Source organism: Natrix helvetica (assembly GCF_964273705.1).
Source record: "Natrix helvetica genome assembly, chromosome: 3".
Taxonomy (NCBI): Eukaryota; Metazoa; Chordata; class Lepidosauria; order Squamata; family Natricidae; genus Natrix; species Natrix helvetica.
The window spans coordinates 170,835,538-170,852,077 of record NC_138549.1 but is presented as its reverse complement, the minus strand read 5'-3'; the positions used below and the strand labels follow the sequence as shown (position 1 = coordinate 170,852,077).

At 46.4% G+C, this 16,540-nt stretch overlaps 1 protein-coding gene across 1 annotated transcript in view; it reads left to right on the top strand.

Moving 5' to 3' along the window:
* The window catches only part of KCNQ2 (potassium voltage-gated channel subfamily Q member 2), a 136,191-nt gene that overhangs the window by 106,628 nt on the left and 13,023 nt on the right, over positions 1-16,540 (top strand). The window contains exons 11-13 of the mRNA XM_081949838.1: positions 905-1,128; positions 6,002-6,113; positions 7,745-7,876. Of these exons, the coding sequence (XP_081805964.1) occupies positions 905-1,128; positions 6,002-6,113; positions 7,745-7,876 (468 nt within the window). The remainder of the gene's footprint in view (positions 1-904; positions 1,129-6,001; positions 6,114-7,744; positions 7,877-16,540) is intronic.

Sequence of the window (16,540 nt, the reverse complement as noted above, 5' to 3'; positions counted from 1 at the left end):
AAAAACGGGAATGTGGTGGTGGGTGGTGGGGATAAGTACGCCAGCTTCATCTAAAGAGAAGTGGGAGAGAGAAAGAAAGAGAGAGAAAAAGATCATTTGCACCGTGACTTCTTGCTGCCGGCTTTGGCAGCTAGCTGATTGGTTGGCAGCTAACTGTCCCGGGCAGCAAAAAATCCAGGACGGATGCTTCGGTGAGTTGACCATACTGAAGAGCGTGGGATGTAGGGGCTGTGGCCCAGTGTCCGAGGTGAATGGGTGGGGGCGTATCAGCTGAGGAGAAAAGCTAGAGGAGAATCTCCCCCAAGGAGAAACCCTGGCGGAGAAGGAGGCGCGGCCAAGGGTAGGAGACGTCCTTGCCAGCTTGCTCACAGGAGCCAGGTTCTAGAGTGGAAGATAGGCAAGAAATGGCTCTTTGACAGGTGTATCTTGGAGAGCTAAACTCAGAAATCAGGGGCCAGGTTTCGACCGTTGGGCCATTCCCCTTGCACGGAGCTGCTCGGACCCGATCGAAACCTTCATGCCCGTCGTTCCATCTGCACTCTACATATTCCATCCGACCAGATCACCTTCTGTTTTCCCATTCGTTCACTCATCCCCTCGGGTTCTTTCTTTCCTTCCTTCTTCCCTTAATGGGTGCCCGCTCCCCCGGTTCCATCTCCATTCATCGACCATGGAAAACTTTCCCGAGACGCCTTTTCAAGTCCGCGATGACCCAAAGCCACATCTCGCCACGGCCCCTGCTTCTACCGCTGCTGCTTTTTGAAAGACTGTTGAATTTTTGAATGGCTTAAAAGGGAGCCCCCTCTTCCCCCCCCCCCCATGGTGGTTTTGGAAGTGACGCCCCCGCCCCGCTTGTCTCTCCCCTTTTTTCTCTTGTCTCATTTTGATTTGTCTCCGTGTCCAGTCAGAAGGTCAGCTTGAAAGAGCGTGTCTTCTCCAGTCCTCGAGGGGCAACCACGAAAAGTAAAAGTTCTCCTCAGGGCTCAAGCATCCGGAGATCCCCCAGCGCAGAGCAGAGCGTGGAAGATAGCCCAAGCAAAGTCCCCAAGAGCTGGAGTTTTGGAGACCAGAGTCGGTCCCGGCAAGCTTTCCGCATCAAAGGAGCCGCGTCGCGTCAGAATTCGGAAGGTGAGGAGGAAGGATGGTCCGTGAATGACTTGGTCTGCGTTTGTCTTGAGAGGTTTTGGTGGGAGAAAGGAGACAGTAGCAAATTTTAGATAGTCCTCCACTTACACCTTGTATTATACCTCCCAAATCTTTCTTACTTCCATATACATGTATTAACCACTTTATAGATTGCCTTTTGTTCTCTAAACTTCTCACTTTTTGTTGAAGCTTATCTTCAACTTCAACTTCATTTCAGGGTTCCAAATGTCATCCAAAATTAAATCAGAGTCCAAGGCAAAAGATTCCTCAAAGTTACAATTTATTAGAGGAGCCATGTTGGCACATCTGGAAAAACCCGAATCTGAAAGCTTCCCGGTTTTCATACCCAGTTGAAAGTTCATGATCTTGCCCCCACACTCACAAGTCCATCACATGGTCCAATCTTCCACTGCCATGCTGGCAGTTCCACCCATCCAGTTCCAGCCAAGTGCAGAGACAAAGGATGACCTTGGCTTTCTAGAAAGAATTTTGTTATGGCTACATATCACCCAACTCCGTATAATCCCCCCTCCCATTTTCCCACAATAGAAAATGAATAGTAGAAAGTGTGGCAGGCTGAAACCTAAAAAGAAAAGATGTTTTGCAGGTCTGACACATCTTCTGTGATTACCTATATTTTCCCCTTCAGCCCACTACTCACTTTTCGTGTATTTGCTTTGCAGTTCGATCATCATCCTTTCCCTCTACATAACAAGCCATCTTCACATACTTCTTTTATACATTCTTTTGTGTACAATCCATATTCATCCATTATCCCCACTGTTCTTTAACCACACGCTTTTAAAACAATCCATTTTAACTACATTCAGCTTTCTTTTAAGCTTGCAACAACATACTCCAATCACATTTCCATACAATGTAACAGTGTTTTTCAACCTGAGTAGCTGTAAGAATTCCTGTAGGCCAGCTGGGGTAGTCTAGGAGTTGAAATACCATTCCCAAGGTCGAGAAACATTGTGTCAGGGTTCCAAATAGCATCCAAAATTAAATCAGAGTCCAAGGCAAAGTATTGCTCAAAGTTCCAATTTATTAAGAGAGCCATGTTGGCACATCTGGGAAAAACCGAATCTGAAAGTTTCCAGTTTTCCCCACCCAGTTGAAAGTTCAAGATCTCTCCCCCCCCCCAATACCCACAAGTCCATCACATGGTCCAACCTTCCACTGCCATGCTGGCAGTTCCACCCATCCAGTTCCGGTCAGGTGCAGAGGTGCAGAGACAAAGGATGACCTTGGCTTTCTAGAAAGGAATTTTGTTATGGCTACATAGTATGTGACTCCTTACAATCCACCCTCCCATTTTCCCACAGTAGAAAATGCATAGCAGAATAATAGAAAGTATGGCAGGCCAAAGAAAAGGTGGCTGCAGGCCTGACAAATGACCTGAAAATTGCCTGAAAACGGCTCAAAAATTCCCCCAGAAAAGGCTGTTTTCCAGGCTGTTTTCCCAGCCAAAATCAGCCTAAAAAGGCCTGAAATCAGCCCCCAAAACAGCCCCCAAAACAGCTTACCCAGCTTCTCTTCCTCTTGCAGCCAGCTTTCCCAGTCTAGCTTGACGCAGTCTCAACAGCAGACCCAAAAGAAAAGATGGTTGCAGGCCTGACACACTGATATACTAAAAAGTGGAGACAATGACAATCGGACTGAACATTTCCTTTGCTAAGCAAGCTACAGATAGTCCTCGACTTACAACAGTTCATTTAGCGACCATTTGAAGTTGCAACGTCGCTGAAAAAAGTGACCGGTGACCATTTTTCACCACTACAGCATCTCCAGGGTGACATGATTCACATTTGGATCCTTCACAACTGACTCACATTTATGACAATTGCAGTGTCCCGGAATCAAATGATCCCCTTTTGCGACAAATAAAGCCAATGGGGAAACCAGATTCACTTAACAACCGTGTTACTCATTTAAGAGCTGAAGTGGGCTCAATTGTGATCATAAGTTGAGCACTTACCAGTAAGTTTTGCCCCAGTTTTTACGATCTTTTCTGTCGCTAACTATCTTAATCAGTACTTATGGCACCCTGGTGACCCAGTGGTTAGAATGCAGTATTGCAGTTGTGATGACGCGGGGCGTGGCACAAAGGCAACACAGCCAGAGAAACTGGTGTGAGTCCCTTTATTAACACCAAATGTACCCCCAACGCAGTGGTGGGTTCAGGATCCCGGTGCAACCAGTACAGTGCAACGGGGCTGGGCGTCCGCCACATGAATGTGCGCAGCATGCGCATGCGTACTTACCACCCACGATGCTCTGCAACGCCTCCGGAACACTACAGCTGCTCAGCGGAGTGTTGCACAGGCGCTGTACGCTCTGTGCGTGGAAGCTCCAAAAACCTCAAATACCGGTAAGGAGCACAGGTGGGTGGGGTGGGGGGGACCCTCTGGAGCACCGAACCAGAACGGTGCATGGTGCTCCCGGTAGGCACCGGTATGCCCGTACCGGGGCATACCGGTTGTAAACAACCACTGCCCCAACATCCGTTTCAACTCTCCGGCCTGGAAAAAAACCCTTCCACAAACCTTTGGCTGAAAATACTTCAGTTCAAACGTCATAAGCAGAAAACTTCCAACTATAAATCCAACAAGGCAGGATAAGGTAATTAATCCGGCAGGGCAAGCAAGATAAGGAGTTCCAGAAGTGAAGTAGCACGGCAATAAATCAACCCAGTTGGGAGGATGCCAGAAACTCAGATAAGCAGATGAACTCAGTGTTTGTTCCCAACAATCCCCCCCCTCCTATTTGCCTCTCCTTTAAACTCCATCCCCAGGTGTGCCTGGTGAAGGGAATTGGGGTCCTTTCCTTCCTCGTAAGCCACGCAACCCACATTACTGTCTTCTGCGTTCTTCCCTGCGTGCCCTAGGATGAGGAGGGGGATGGGCCTTGGTCTTCATCTGAAACCCCTCTCTCTTGTTCTACCTCTCCTCTCCTGTGCCCGGCCTGACTTTGCCCTTCCCCAGTTTCCTTCACAGTCAACGGAGCCACTCTTCCGCTCTCTGTCAGCTGTTCGGATTCCCTCTCGGATTCCCTGGACTCTGAGGAGGGCATGACAGCAGGCTAATTCTGCTCACAGCCTGGAGTTCGATTCTGACCGGCTCAAGGTTGACTCAGTCGGTAAAATGAGTACCCAGATTGTTTGAGGCAAGATGCTGACATGGTGAACTGCCCAGAGAATGCTGTAAAGCGCTGTGAGGCGATATATGTCTAAATGCTGTTGCTATTATGATGGTTACATCATAATGATCCCATTTTACGACCTTCTGACAAGCAAAGTCAAAGGGGAAGCAAGATTTGCTTAACAACCTTGATACCAACTTAATAACTGCAGTGGTTAGAGTGCAGTACTGCAGGCTACTTCTGCTGATTGCCGGCCGCCTGTAATTTGACAGTTCGGATCTCACCACGCTGACTCAACCTTCCGTCCTTCCAAGGTTGTTAAAATGAAGACCCATATTGTTGGGGGCAATAGGCTGACTCTGTAAACCACTTAGAGAGGGCTGTAAAGCAGTGGTGAAATTCAATTTTTTTAAAATTACCGGTTCTGTGGGCATGGCTTGGTAGGCGTGGCTTGGTAGGCGTGGCAGGGGAAGGAGACTATGAAAGCCCCATCCTCTGCATACTCCTGGGGGAAGGATATTGCAAAATCTCCATTCCTACCCCACTCTGGGGCCAGCGAGAGGTATATTTGCCGGTTCTCCGAACTACTCAAAATTTCCGCTACCGGTTCTCCAGAACCTGTCAGAACCTGCTGAATTTCACCCCTGCTGTAAAGCATTGTAAAGCGGTGTATAAATCTAAGTCAGAGGTGGTATTCAGCCGGTTCGGACCAGTTTGCCCGAACCAGTAGCAGAAACCCCACCCCACCCGGTTCTATGCCATCCCTTTTAGGCACTCCTTTTAGCCAAAGCGCATGCACAGAGTGCATGCCCGGACGGGGCGTGTGTGAGCGAAGTGAAGGTAGTGAAGGTAAGTGAATACCACCCCTGATCTAAGTGCTACTGCTATTCACTTAACAACTGACAAGAAAGGTCACAAAATGGGACAAAATTAACAACTATCTTATTCAGCAACAGAAATTTAGGGCTCAATTGTGGTTGTAAAATGAGGAGTACCTGTAGCAAGCTGCAAAATACAATGTCAAATCAGGTAAACCCAATTCCTCCACTTTCCTTTGGATCTTCTAACTCCTTATCTTTAACTCATGTTTCTCTTCCCCCGTCACACAAAACCTAGATATAGCCTTTTGCCACTGTTTAACTAGGCCATGTGGGACGTATTCGGACAGCGCTGGCTCTTCGGTTTTGAAATGGAGATGAGCGCCGTCCCCTAGAGTCAGGAACGACTAGCATATACTGTATGTACGAGGGGAACCTTTACCTTTTTAACTGGGCCATAAGTTATCAAAGCAGGTATTGTCTGGAACAAAAACATCATTCTGGGCAAGACATCCTTTTTCTATCCCTGATTTCACAAGAAAATGTTAAGCGTGCTTTCGTTTCACTTAGGATAACGCAACTCCCTTCATTTTAATGTAGCATTTTTTGCAACCATAAATTGTACCTTTTAAATGCCTTTTAATCCTGGAAACCATCCAGAGACCTTTGGAAAGCCACAGAATGGATCATTCAATACAGCGAGTAAAAACTTAAGTGCTTTTCCAGATAAACCTTTCAGCAGAAAGCGCATAAATATGTTCCCTCCCCCCCATCATCTCCTTCATTGCCTGCTTTTCTTGCCAATTTGTGTTTATGTTCTGTCTGCCCCAGTCTGAAGTTCTCCTCCCTGTTGAATATCTGTCTTCTCACTCCTTTCTTCCCATCTTGCTTAGAAGCAAGCCTCCCTGGAGAAGACATGCCTGATCCTGACAACAAGAGCTGCAACTGTGAATTTTTGACCGAAGACCTTACACCAGGCCTTAAAGCCAGCATCCGGGCAGTGTGGTAAGTTGTGTGTCCACATTACGTAAAACCGCGACCACCGGAAGCGGCGTTCAAAAGGCCACTGCTATTAATGAGGATTTATAAGGGACTGTGTCGGCCTCAAATGAAGGAAAGATTTCAATCAATACAACCAGAATAGAACTGGATGGGACCTTTGAGCTCTTCTAGTCCAACCCCCTGCTCAAGCAGGAGACCCAATTTAGAAAATGGCTGTCCAGTCTCTTCTTAAAAACAGTGGTGAAATTCAAATGTTTTTACTACCGCTTCTGTGGGCCTGGGTTGGTGGGCATGGCAGGGGAAAGAATACTGCAAAATCTCCATTCCCACCCGACTCTGGGGCCAACCAGAGGTGGCATTTGCCGGTTCTCCAAACTACTCAAAATTTCCGCTATCGATTCTCTAGAACCTGTCAGAACCTTCTGGATTTCACCCCTGCTTAATAACCTCCAGTGATGAAGCACCCACACGTTCTGAAAGCAACTTCTGTTCCACTGGTTAATTGTCCTCACTGTTAGGAAGTTTCTCCTGAATTCCAGGTTGCTTCTCTCCTTGATTAATTCCCACCCATTTTTTCTCTTCTCGCCTGGTGGTGCTTTGGAAAATAAATTGACCCTCTCCTCTTTGTGACAGCCTCTCAAATATTGGAAGACTGCTATCATGTTCCCACTAGTCCTTCTTTTCTCTAGACTGGCCATACCCAAATCCTGCAGCCGTTCTTCATAAGTTTTTGTCTCCAAACTTTTAATCATCTTAGTTGCCCTTCCTTGCACTTTTTCCAAAGTCTCAGCATCTTTTGTGGTGACCGAAACTAGATGCAGTATTTCAGGTGTGGCATTACTAAGGCTTTATAAAGCGGTACCAATACTTCACATGTTACTACTTCGTTGTAAAGCCTTAGAAAGCAATATAAAGGAGCAAACTGTGTGACTCGGTGTACAGGTCATTGTCGAATTACGACCACAGTTGGGCACAAAATTTATGTTGCTAAGCAAGAGAGTTGTTCAGTGAGCTTTGACCCATTTCACAGCCTTGTTTGCCACCGTGCTTAAGTGAAGCACCTTAGTCGTTAGATTTGGAACACGGTTGTAAAGTGGATCTGCATTCCTCATTGACTTTGCCAGTGTCAGAAGGTCAGAAAAGATGGCCTTTATGACATTGCAACTGTCATAAACACATGCCAGTTGCCAAGCATCCACATTTGGATTACGTGATCTTCGGGATGCTGCAATGGTTATAAGTATGGAAAAAGGTCATAAGTCACTTTTTTTCCAGTGATGTTGTAACTTCAAATGGTCAATAAATGAATGGTTGTAAGTCGAGGACTACCTGTATTCTTGGATGTGGACGTTTAACAGTTTTATTAGGTATTGATAGCATTATTGTTTAGAGCAGTGTTTCTCAACCTTGGCAACTTGAAGACGTGTGGACTTCAACACCCAGAATTCCCCAGCTGGCTGGGGAATTCTGGGTGTTGAAGTCCACACGTCTTCAAGTTGCCCAGATTAAGAAACACTGGTTTAAAGCAATATATTTCCAGTCTCCCCTTGTGATGCCATCCAAATACAAATGGACAGTTAGAAAGAATAAACCACTGCAGGTTTCTTCTTGTCACTCTTGTTTTTCTGCTTTAGCATCATGCGGTTCCTGGTTTCCAAGCGAAAATTCAAGGAGAGCCTGCGGCCGTACGATGTGATGGATGTCATTGAACAGTATTCAGCAGGACATCTGGACATGCTTTCCAGGATCAAAAATCTCCAGTCCAGGCAAGTCTTCTCTTTTTCATCTCTGGTGGCTTCTGGTATCCGTTATTACTCGTAGTTGACCTAGGTAGGGTTTGGTATTTTGGAAGATGATGTTGAGATGATCAATATATCAGAAGAAGTGAAAGTGGTTGTTTGAATGCGGACTGACCCTCTTCTCTGGTCTCCATTGGGCTGTTCTTGAAAGTATTGTATCTTTTGGGGTATATTCAGGAAGTGAGAACTAGACTTTAGCACAAATGGAAATTATATTTGGCATATCACTTATTTTTTTTTTATATAAAAAAAAAAAAAGGGAACATCAGCCTGGGTAAATTGTTCTCCAAACTGGACAATATACTGGGAAGTATAGATAGTCCTCGACTTACAACCATTCATTTAGTGACCACTCAAAGTTATATTACCACTGAAAAAATTACTTATGACCATTTTTCACATCATTGCAGCATTCCCACGACTATATGATCAAAAGTCAGTCACTTGGCAACTGGCAAGTAGTTATGATGGTTGCAGTGTCCCGGGATCATGTGATCCTTTTTTTGGTGACCTTCTGATAGGTAAGATCAATGGGGAAGCCAGATTCACCCAATAACCGTGTTACTAACTTAATAACTGCAGTGATTCACTTAATATGTGTGGCAAGAAAGGTCACAAAATGGGACAAAACTCATTGAACTGTCTCGCTTAGCAACAGAAATGTTGGGCTGAATTTTGGTCATAAGTCGAGGACTACCTGTAGCATTTCCTAACTCTGGGGGATTTCAACATTTTCACCTTTGTAGGGACATTTGTAGAAGTTGTCAAGATGAAGAGTGGCTGTTGAAAAAGCTCCCCTTCTTATTTTACATGTTTTGTATCAGCAGTGCACATAAAAAACACTACCCAGAGCCCCTTGCTCATGAGATTAGCAGCTATGTGAATTCGATAAGTAAATTAAAATTAAAAAATGGGTGGAGCTTTGATCACAGTCACAGCCACGATTTCGACTTTTTTGGATGCTCCCAAAAGCCTCGAAGACCCCAACTGTCCCGTCATCTCTTGTGTTCAATATCCAACATTTCTGTGTGTGCATGTGTGTATGGGGTGTATTACAGAATAACGGATTTGGAAGGCACCTCAGAGGCTAAGATCTTGCGCAGAATCCTCAAACTCTCAAGCCTTTGTTATAGGATCCAAGACCACCCATAGGGGCGAGAAGGGAATTTTTCTTTTTTTATATACCGTATTTTTCAGAGTATGACACACCTTTCCCCCCCTCCCCTAAAAGAGGGTGGAAATTTGGGTGCATCTTATACTCCAAATGTAGCTTTTTGGAAGCTTTTTTCTAGCCCTAATGAGGTGCTCATTAGGCAAAGCACGGAAGATCAGAAGATCGCTTCACTCATTAGCAACTCATTAGGGCTGAAAAAAATATTTTTCCCTGGTGGGTTCCTTCCCGCTGGGAGAAGCCAAGGACGAAAGATTTGAAGACTGCCTTAAGAGGTACTTCTTTTGTCCAGTTTCTATTTTGGGGAGATAATCCTCTCAAGGGCAAGGCAGAGAGTTCCTGTGGCTAGGTGATTTCTATTCTTTTGGGAATAATCCCTTTAAGGGCAAGGCAGGGATTTTTCCTATGGGCTGTCTGAGTTTTCTCAATGGTTTCCTTCAGGCAAGTGCTGGGCTGGTTTGTTGATTCAGCTTTGTTACATTTTAAGTGCTTTTGGCTGAATGCCCAGATCTAGTTAAGATCCCCCCCCCCCCATTCAATCGTATATGATTCTTGGCGATAATCAGTTTTCTTGGCAAGGTTTTTCTGAAGTGACTTGCCATGGTCTCTTTCCTAGGGCTGAGAGACCGTTCAACTTTTTAAGCAACTTTTAATTTCAGGTGCTGATTCTACAACCATGTATAACAATTCCGCATTCTCCTTATCCCCCCTCTTTTTTTTTACTATTTTTGCAAGCGGGTTGTGTCATTCCTGTCTCTTGTTCCACCCCATGTATGTATATATTGGCTTTCTTTGAGCTTTTTCTTTTCCCAAACAGATTGACATGCCTTCCATGGATGGCAGCAATACGGCGTTTTCATTTTTCGCGCCGTGAGCGGCCTTGAGTCCTTCCTCAGAAAGGGGGGAGGGCAACGTTGTGGGTTTTGTGGTTGTTGCAATGGAATATTTTCATGCATTTCCCAACCCGTCTGTTCATACTTAGCCTGCTCATTGCTGACCAATGACTCCTTTCACGAGGAGTTCCTTTGGATCCTTCCCAAAGAAGGATTGTTCCATTGTCGCTGAAAAAATCCACCACTTTTTAACAACCATCCTAAACGATCAGACTGTTTGAATACTCGTTTTTAAAAAAATTTCTAAGCAGAGATAATCTCCCCCTCCCTTTCGTTTCTCGATTTTGAACGTTTTCTCCAGTGGTGGGTTCCTGCCGGATCGCACCGGATCGCGCGCGCTCCCGTTCGGCAAGGAACCCGGAAGTAAGTTCCTGCCCCACCCCTGGCGACAGGATGGCGCTTGCCTGCGCTCCACCAGTTCAGGCGCGACCGGAGACGTTTCTCTGCTCAGACATGACTTCAGTGGAGCGGTGGCAGCCTGGCAGGCTGAGCCTGCGTCCCTTTCAGGAGCTTCGCTCCGCTGAGAAAACGTCTCCGGTCCCAGCCGAGCTGGTGGAGCGCAGGCAAGCGCCGTCCCGTCGCCAGGGGCGGGGCAGGAACTTACTTCCGGGTTCCTTGCTGAACGGGAGCGCGCGCGATCCGGTGCGATCCGGCAGGAACCCACCACTGGTTTTCTCCCCTTGCAAAGTTCATGATTCTTTCTCCGACATGTTGCTTCATTGTGTGTTTTGCTGGTGTGTTTGTTTTTCTGATTTATTTTTGCCAGGATAGATATGATTGTGGGTCCCCCACCCTCTTCAACTCCCCGGCATAAGAAGTATTCAGCCAAAGGATCGCCCCAATACTCGCCTAGGTTAGGACAGAGGCAATTTTGTTCTGAGCTTCTTACATGCTTCCCGCGGAATCTTTTCATGCCACGTTCAGAGAAGCTTGTGATCACATCCTGCTGATTTCATCCCCCCCCCCCCCCGGAATGGCTTGCTCTCCTGGATCTGCTTAATTTATTTTTAATTTTTAGAGGCACTGAAGATGGGTCTTCACACCATGCCGCCTTAGACATGGCCAGGAGCACTTCTGCAATAATCTGATTTTTATGGTGTTGGGATCATTTTTTATGCATGGAATGCATTTAGCTGCTGTGGTGCCTATCACTATGAAATACAGCCTTAGCATCCATAAAAGTTGTTCCTGCAGAGAGAGAGAGAACAATTGGGTCCCATTACAGGTAGTCCTAAGGGACACAGTGGCTAAGACACTGAGCTTGTCGATCAGAAAGGTCAGCAGTTTGGCGGTTTGAATCCCTAGCGCCGCCTAACGGAGTGAGCTCCCGTTACTTGTCCCAGCTTCTGCCAACCTAGCAGTTCGAAAGTATGTAAGAAATGCAAGTAGAAAAATAGGAACCACTTTGGTGGAAAGGTAACAGCATTTTGTGCGCCTTCGGAGTTTAATTATGCCGGCCACATGACCACGGAGACGTCTCCAGACATCTCTTCGGCTTTGAAATGCAGATGAGCACTGCCCCCTAGAGTCAGGAAGGACTAGCACATATGTGCGAGGGGAACCTTTACCTTTACAGGTAGCCCTTGATCCAAAGCTGTTTTTTCACGAGGCAACTGGATTTTCTTTGTTTTTCCTTGAAAAGGTTTCGCTTCACATTTAAGAAGCTTCTCCAGTACTTCAGTTCTACAGAACTGAAAAAGCTTCTTGGATGAAAGTCCAGTTACCTCTCGAAAAAGGATCTTTGGGACAACCATGATTGGATGACTGAGAATCACCATACCCAGATAGTCCATCCATTTAGTGACCATCCGAAGTAATAACGGCACTGAAAAAGGTGACTTATGGCCGTTTTTCACAGTTATGACCATTGCAGCATCCCCGTGGTCAAGTGATCAAAATTCGGTCGCTTGGCCACTGGTTTATATTTACGACGGTTGCAGTGTCCCGGGATCACGTGACCCCCCTTTGCATCCGTCTGACAAGCAAAGTCAGTGGAGAAGTCAGATTCACTTAATGGCCGTGTTACTAATTTAACAACTGCAGTGATTCACTTAACAACTGTGGAAGGAAGGTCCTAAAATAGGGCAAAACTCATTTAACCACTGTCTCGCTTAGCAACAGAAATGTTGCTCTCCATTGTGGCTGTAGGTGAGAACAGTCTGTACGACGATACTGAAATATATCGGGGAAGATTTTTAAATTAGTTCAAAGTTTGGAAGTTGAGTCCTAATAACTGGACTTCTTTTCTTTTTGGTTTGAAACGTTTCACTGAGTAGCTTCTTCCGCAAAACGTTTCAAGCCACAAAGAAAATCTGTCCAGTTGCCATGACTTCGATCTATGGCCATGATCTTAATGACCACTGCAAAAAATGTTGTAAAATTCCATCTGGTCACAACGATACCTCGACTTACAACCACAACGACTTAGAAGCCTAATTCTGGGCTCAATTAGAACCATCAATTGAGGACTACTGTAGGTAGTTTTACCCGTACCTCAAATAATAAAAGGAGAGAGGACATGGTGTAACTCATTTGGTTGGATGTATTGTTAAGGATAAAATAGTGTTGTTGTTTTTTTTTCAGTCCTTCTTACTAAAATCCAGCAAGGTAGTTCCCCCTTTCAATGTAATTGAGAAGTGATAATAATAATCCACTAGTATAATTAATCATAACCCACTAGTACATAAACAGAGAGCAAATCCCACTCCCTTTGAGCCATGATGATGTTATCTGGTTGGGTAATAAAAGGTCTGCAAGAAAACAACAACCAAGTGTAGAGAGCAGCAAGGACCCCATAGTTATTGTTGTGCTTGTCCTCCCCCTCCTTCCCCTCTCCTCCTCCTCCCCCCTCCTCCTCTTCCTCCCCTCCTCCTCCTCTTCTTCCCATCTACTCCTCCTCTCCAACTCCTCCTCCTCCCTCCTCCTTCTTTTCCTCCCCTCCTCTTCCACTTCTTCCCCTCCTCCTCTCTTCCTCCTCCACATCCCCTCCTCCTCTTCCTCCCCTCCTCCTCCTCCTCTTCTTCCCATCTACTCCTCCTCTCCAACTCCTCTTCCTCCCTCCTCCTTCTTTTCCTCCCCTCCTCTTCCACTTCTTCCCCTCCTCCTCTCTTCCTCCTCCACATCCCCTCCTCCTCTTCTTCACCACCTCCTCCTCTTTCTCCCCTCCCCCCTCTCCCCCTCCTTCCCCTCTTCCTTCCCTCCTCCTTTTTTACTCCCCCCTTCCCCCTCCTTCTCCACTTCTTCCCATCCTCCTCCTCTCCACCTCCTCTCTCTTCCCTCCTCCTCCTCTTCTTCTCCTCCTCCCCTCCTCCTCCCTGCCTCAGTTTCTCCTATTCTTCCCTCCTCCTCCTCTTCCTTCCCCACCTCCTCCTCTTTCTCCTCCCCCTCCTTCCTCCCCCTCCTCTTCCTCCTCCTCCTCCTCCCTGATACATCTGCCAAAAAACCAAAACAAAACCAAGCTCAGAAAGTACCAAGGACCCCATTATAAATAGCTAACTCTTCACAAGTAGCTATTCATTTTGAAAAACTCCTTAGAGGACGGACAAGATCAACCTACAATAAATAAACATAAATGGGGATTACCCTATTATTATGCTGCTGTTTTGCATTACAGTGTTTTAATGGCCCATCAAAGGCAAATTGGGGAACATTTGTGCAGCCTTTGATGGACAAAAGGGGTTGGATCCAGTGCCTAGGCCAGGGGTCGGCAACCTTAAAAACTAAAGAGCCACAAAGGTTCTAACTGGAAGCCCCCCACCTTCAATTCTGGAGCCGACCGGAAGTCCAGTTTCCCCACCATAGAGTCTCCTCCTAGCCCGGCATCCTCTTTCCTCTACCTGTCCTAACCAAAAGCCCTATCAATTGTGGAGCTGACCGGAAAACCCGCTGTCAGTGTTCCAAATATCATCCAGAATCAAATCAGAGTCCAAGGCATAGCTTTCATCAAAGTTCCAATTTAATAAGAGAGACATGTTGGCACAATCTGTGGAAACCCGAATCTGAAAGCTTCCGGAGTTTCCCACCCAGTTGAAAGTTCAAATCCTTGCCCCCACACCCACAAGTCCATCACATGGTCCAATCTTCCTCTGCCAGGCTGGCATTTCCACCCATCTGTTTCCTGTTAGGTGCAGAGGTGCGGAGACAAAGAATGACCTTGGGCTCCTAGAAAGGAAGGTTTTTTATTTTGACAACACACATTCTACTCCTTACGATTCCCCCCTCCCAATTCCCCACTAATGAAACAGCATAGTAAAGAAAGAGAGAGAGTGTGTGGCAGGCCAAAAATCCTAAAAGGAATATGACTGTAGGCCTGACAGGCGGCCTCTCCTCAGAAGAAAAACGTTTCCTAAAAAGAGAATAATATAAAAGTTAACATAACAAAATTAACCACCTCTTCCCCCGCCAGGGGGACCCTTTGGCTTATCGGGAAGCACCCGCCCCTTGCCGTAGAGTCCCCTTCTGGTGTGCCCTGCTCCCCCCCGCCCCCCAAAACCAGAAGCTCCTCTCAATATTGTGGTGCTGACAAGTGACAGGGAGCCACAGTAGTGGGATAAAAGAGCCACATGCAGCTCCAGAGCTGCAAGTTGCTGACCCCTGGCCTAGACTGTGCTCAGAAGGCAGTTATTCGAAAAGGACATATGTCATTTCCCTGCCCTTCATTAAGAAAAAAAAACATTGATCTTTCTTTCTTTTTTTTCCTCTCTCTTTTTTCCTCTCTTGGCTGGGCATTAATTTCGAGCAATTTTGGGTTTTGCTAACTGCTTTTTGGCAGAGGCCGGATACGCTGATGTTCCTCTTTGCATGTTCCTGGAAGCATGGAGTGTAATGTAGCATGAGGGATAAAAAAAAATGCACCGTGTTGCAGCCCGCATTTCTTTCCTATATCATTTCAAAGAAAGAAAAAGAATTATTTCAAAGGATGGCGATATAGAGAAAACTAGTTTCTCCCCCCTTTTCCCCGCCTTCATGCGTTCAGTGGAGATCGATCAGGGTGCAATCAAATGCCATTGTTTGATTGACAGGAGTGCATCAGAACAAAATCACATCAATTAAACAGAATCACAGAGTAACCGAGTAGGAAGGGACCTTGGAGGTCTTCTAGTCCAACCCCCCTGCTTGTATTATTTCACACAAATGGTTGTCCAATCTCTTCTTCAAAACCTCGAGTGTCGGAGCACCCACAACTTCTGGAGAGGCAAGTTGTTCCACTGATTAAGCCCAATCGGGGTTTTGAGCGCATGCGCTAAAATAAGCCCTCCCCCAAAATATTGCAACACAGCAGCAGCCATGAGGTGACCTCGCTCGCCGCCTCCTGCACCTCAAAAATAATAAGACCTCCCCCAAAATAAGGCCAAGTGCTTATTTCGGGGGTCAAAAGAAAATAAAACCCTGTCTTATTTTCGTGAAAACATGGTAATTGTTCTCACTGTCAGGAAATTTCTCCTTAATTTTAGGTTGGAGCTCTCTTCGATAAGCTTCCATCCATTCCTTCTTGTCAAAAGAAAAGTAGAGAAATGCATTCACAGGAGTAGAAGAAATGCTATTTTACTGCCTCTTATTTAAACATCTCAGAGAACTTAAGGGAGAATGCCACTTGTGGTTAAGAATAGCAAAGATGGTTAAGTCTACAACCAACTACCTTGGAAATGAAAGCAGAATAATAGAGTTATTTAGAGCAGGGGTCACCAACCTTTCGGACCTCAGGAACCACTAAATTCCTAATTTTAAATCCCGTGGACCACCAATATGATCTGCCTAATGACCAGCTGAGTGGGCGTGGCTAAGTGGTCATGTGACTGGGTGGGTGTGGCCAACCTGATGTCACTCACACCGAGGGGCACCTTGCCAGGCTCTACTCGCCCCTCCCCTCCCAGCCACTCCTCACCTGCCCACCCGGGCTCCTTAGGGCCCCAACAGAAAGCAGTTGTTGGAGCTAAGCGGCCACCATGAGAAAGAGTTGGCAAAACAACTCAGTTCACATTGGATCTGGCCTAGAAGGAGGGTCAGCAGAAGCATCTCACTGAGGACTACGAGCATAGGCTTTCCAAGCAGAGGGAAGACCTGTGGGAATGCAAGGCCAGGTACTGGCACCTGGAGGCTCAGTGGGCTGAGATGGTCAGCCAGATCTTCCAGGCCATGATGCAGTCCCACTGGAACGAGGCCCTCCGGCTCTTCACCACCAGCGTCACTTCCTTCCAGCCTTCTCCCAAAGCCCCACACCAGGAGGCTGAAGCAGACCCCAAGTCAGAATTCCTGCCCCCCTCTGACCCCCACAAAAAGACCCCAAAGGGGGAGACTCTCTGCAGCAACACAAAAGTTCATTGCACGTATCCATCCCAGGGGCCGTAGTTTGAGGAGCCCTGATTTAGTGCAATATAAAAAATGCAAATAATTTTTCTGCGGACCACTGATATTTTCTCGGGGACCCCCAGTGGTCCACAGACCCCCAGTTGGTGACCACTCATTTAGAGGATCTTAAAAGGTAATAGAAGACGAGGTGTTTCTTTAGAGGTCTTCTAGTGCCTTTTTTCTTTTACTGTGGAAATGAGATGAGTTGTATCCGTCAGC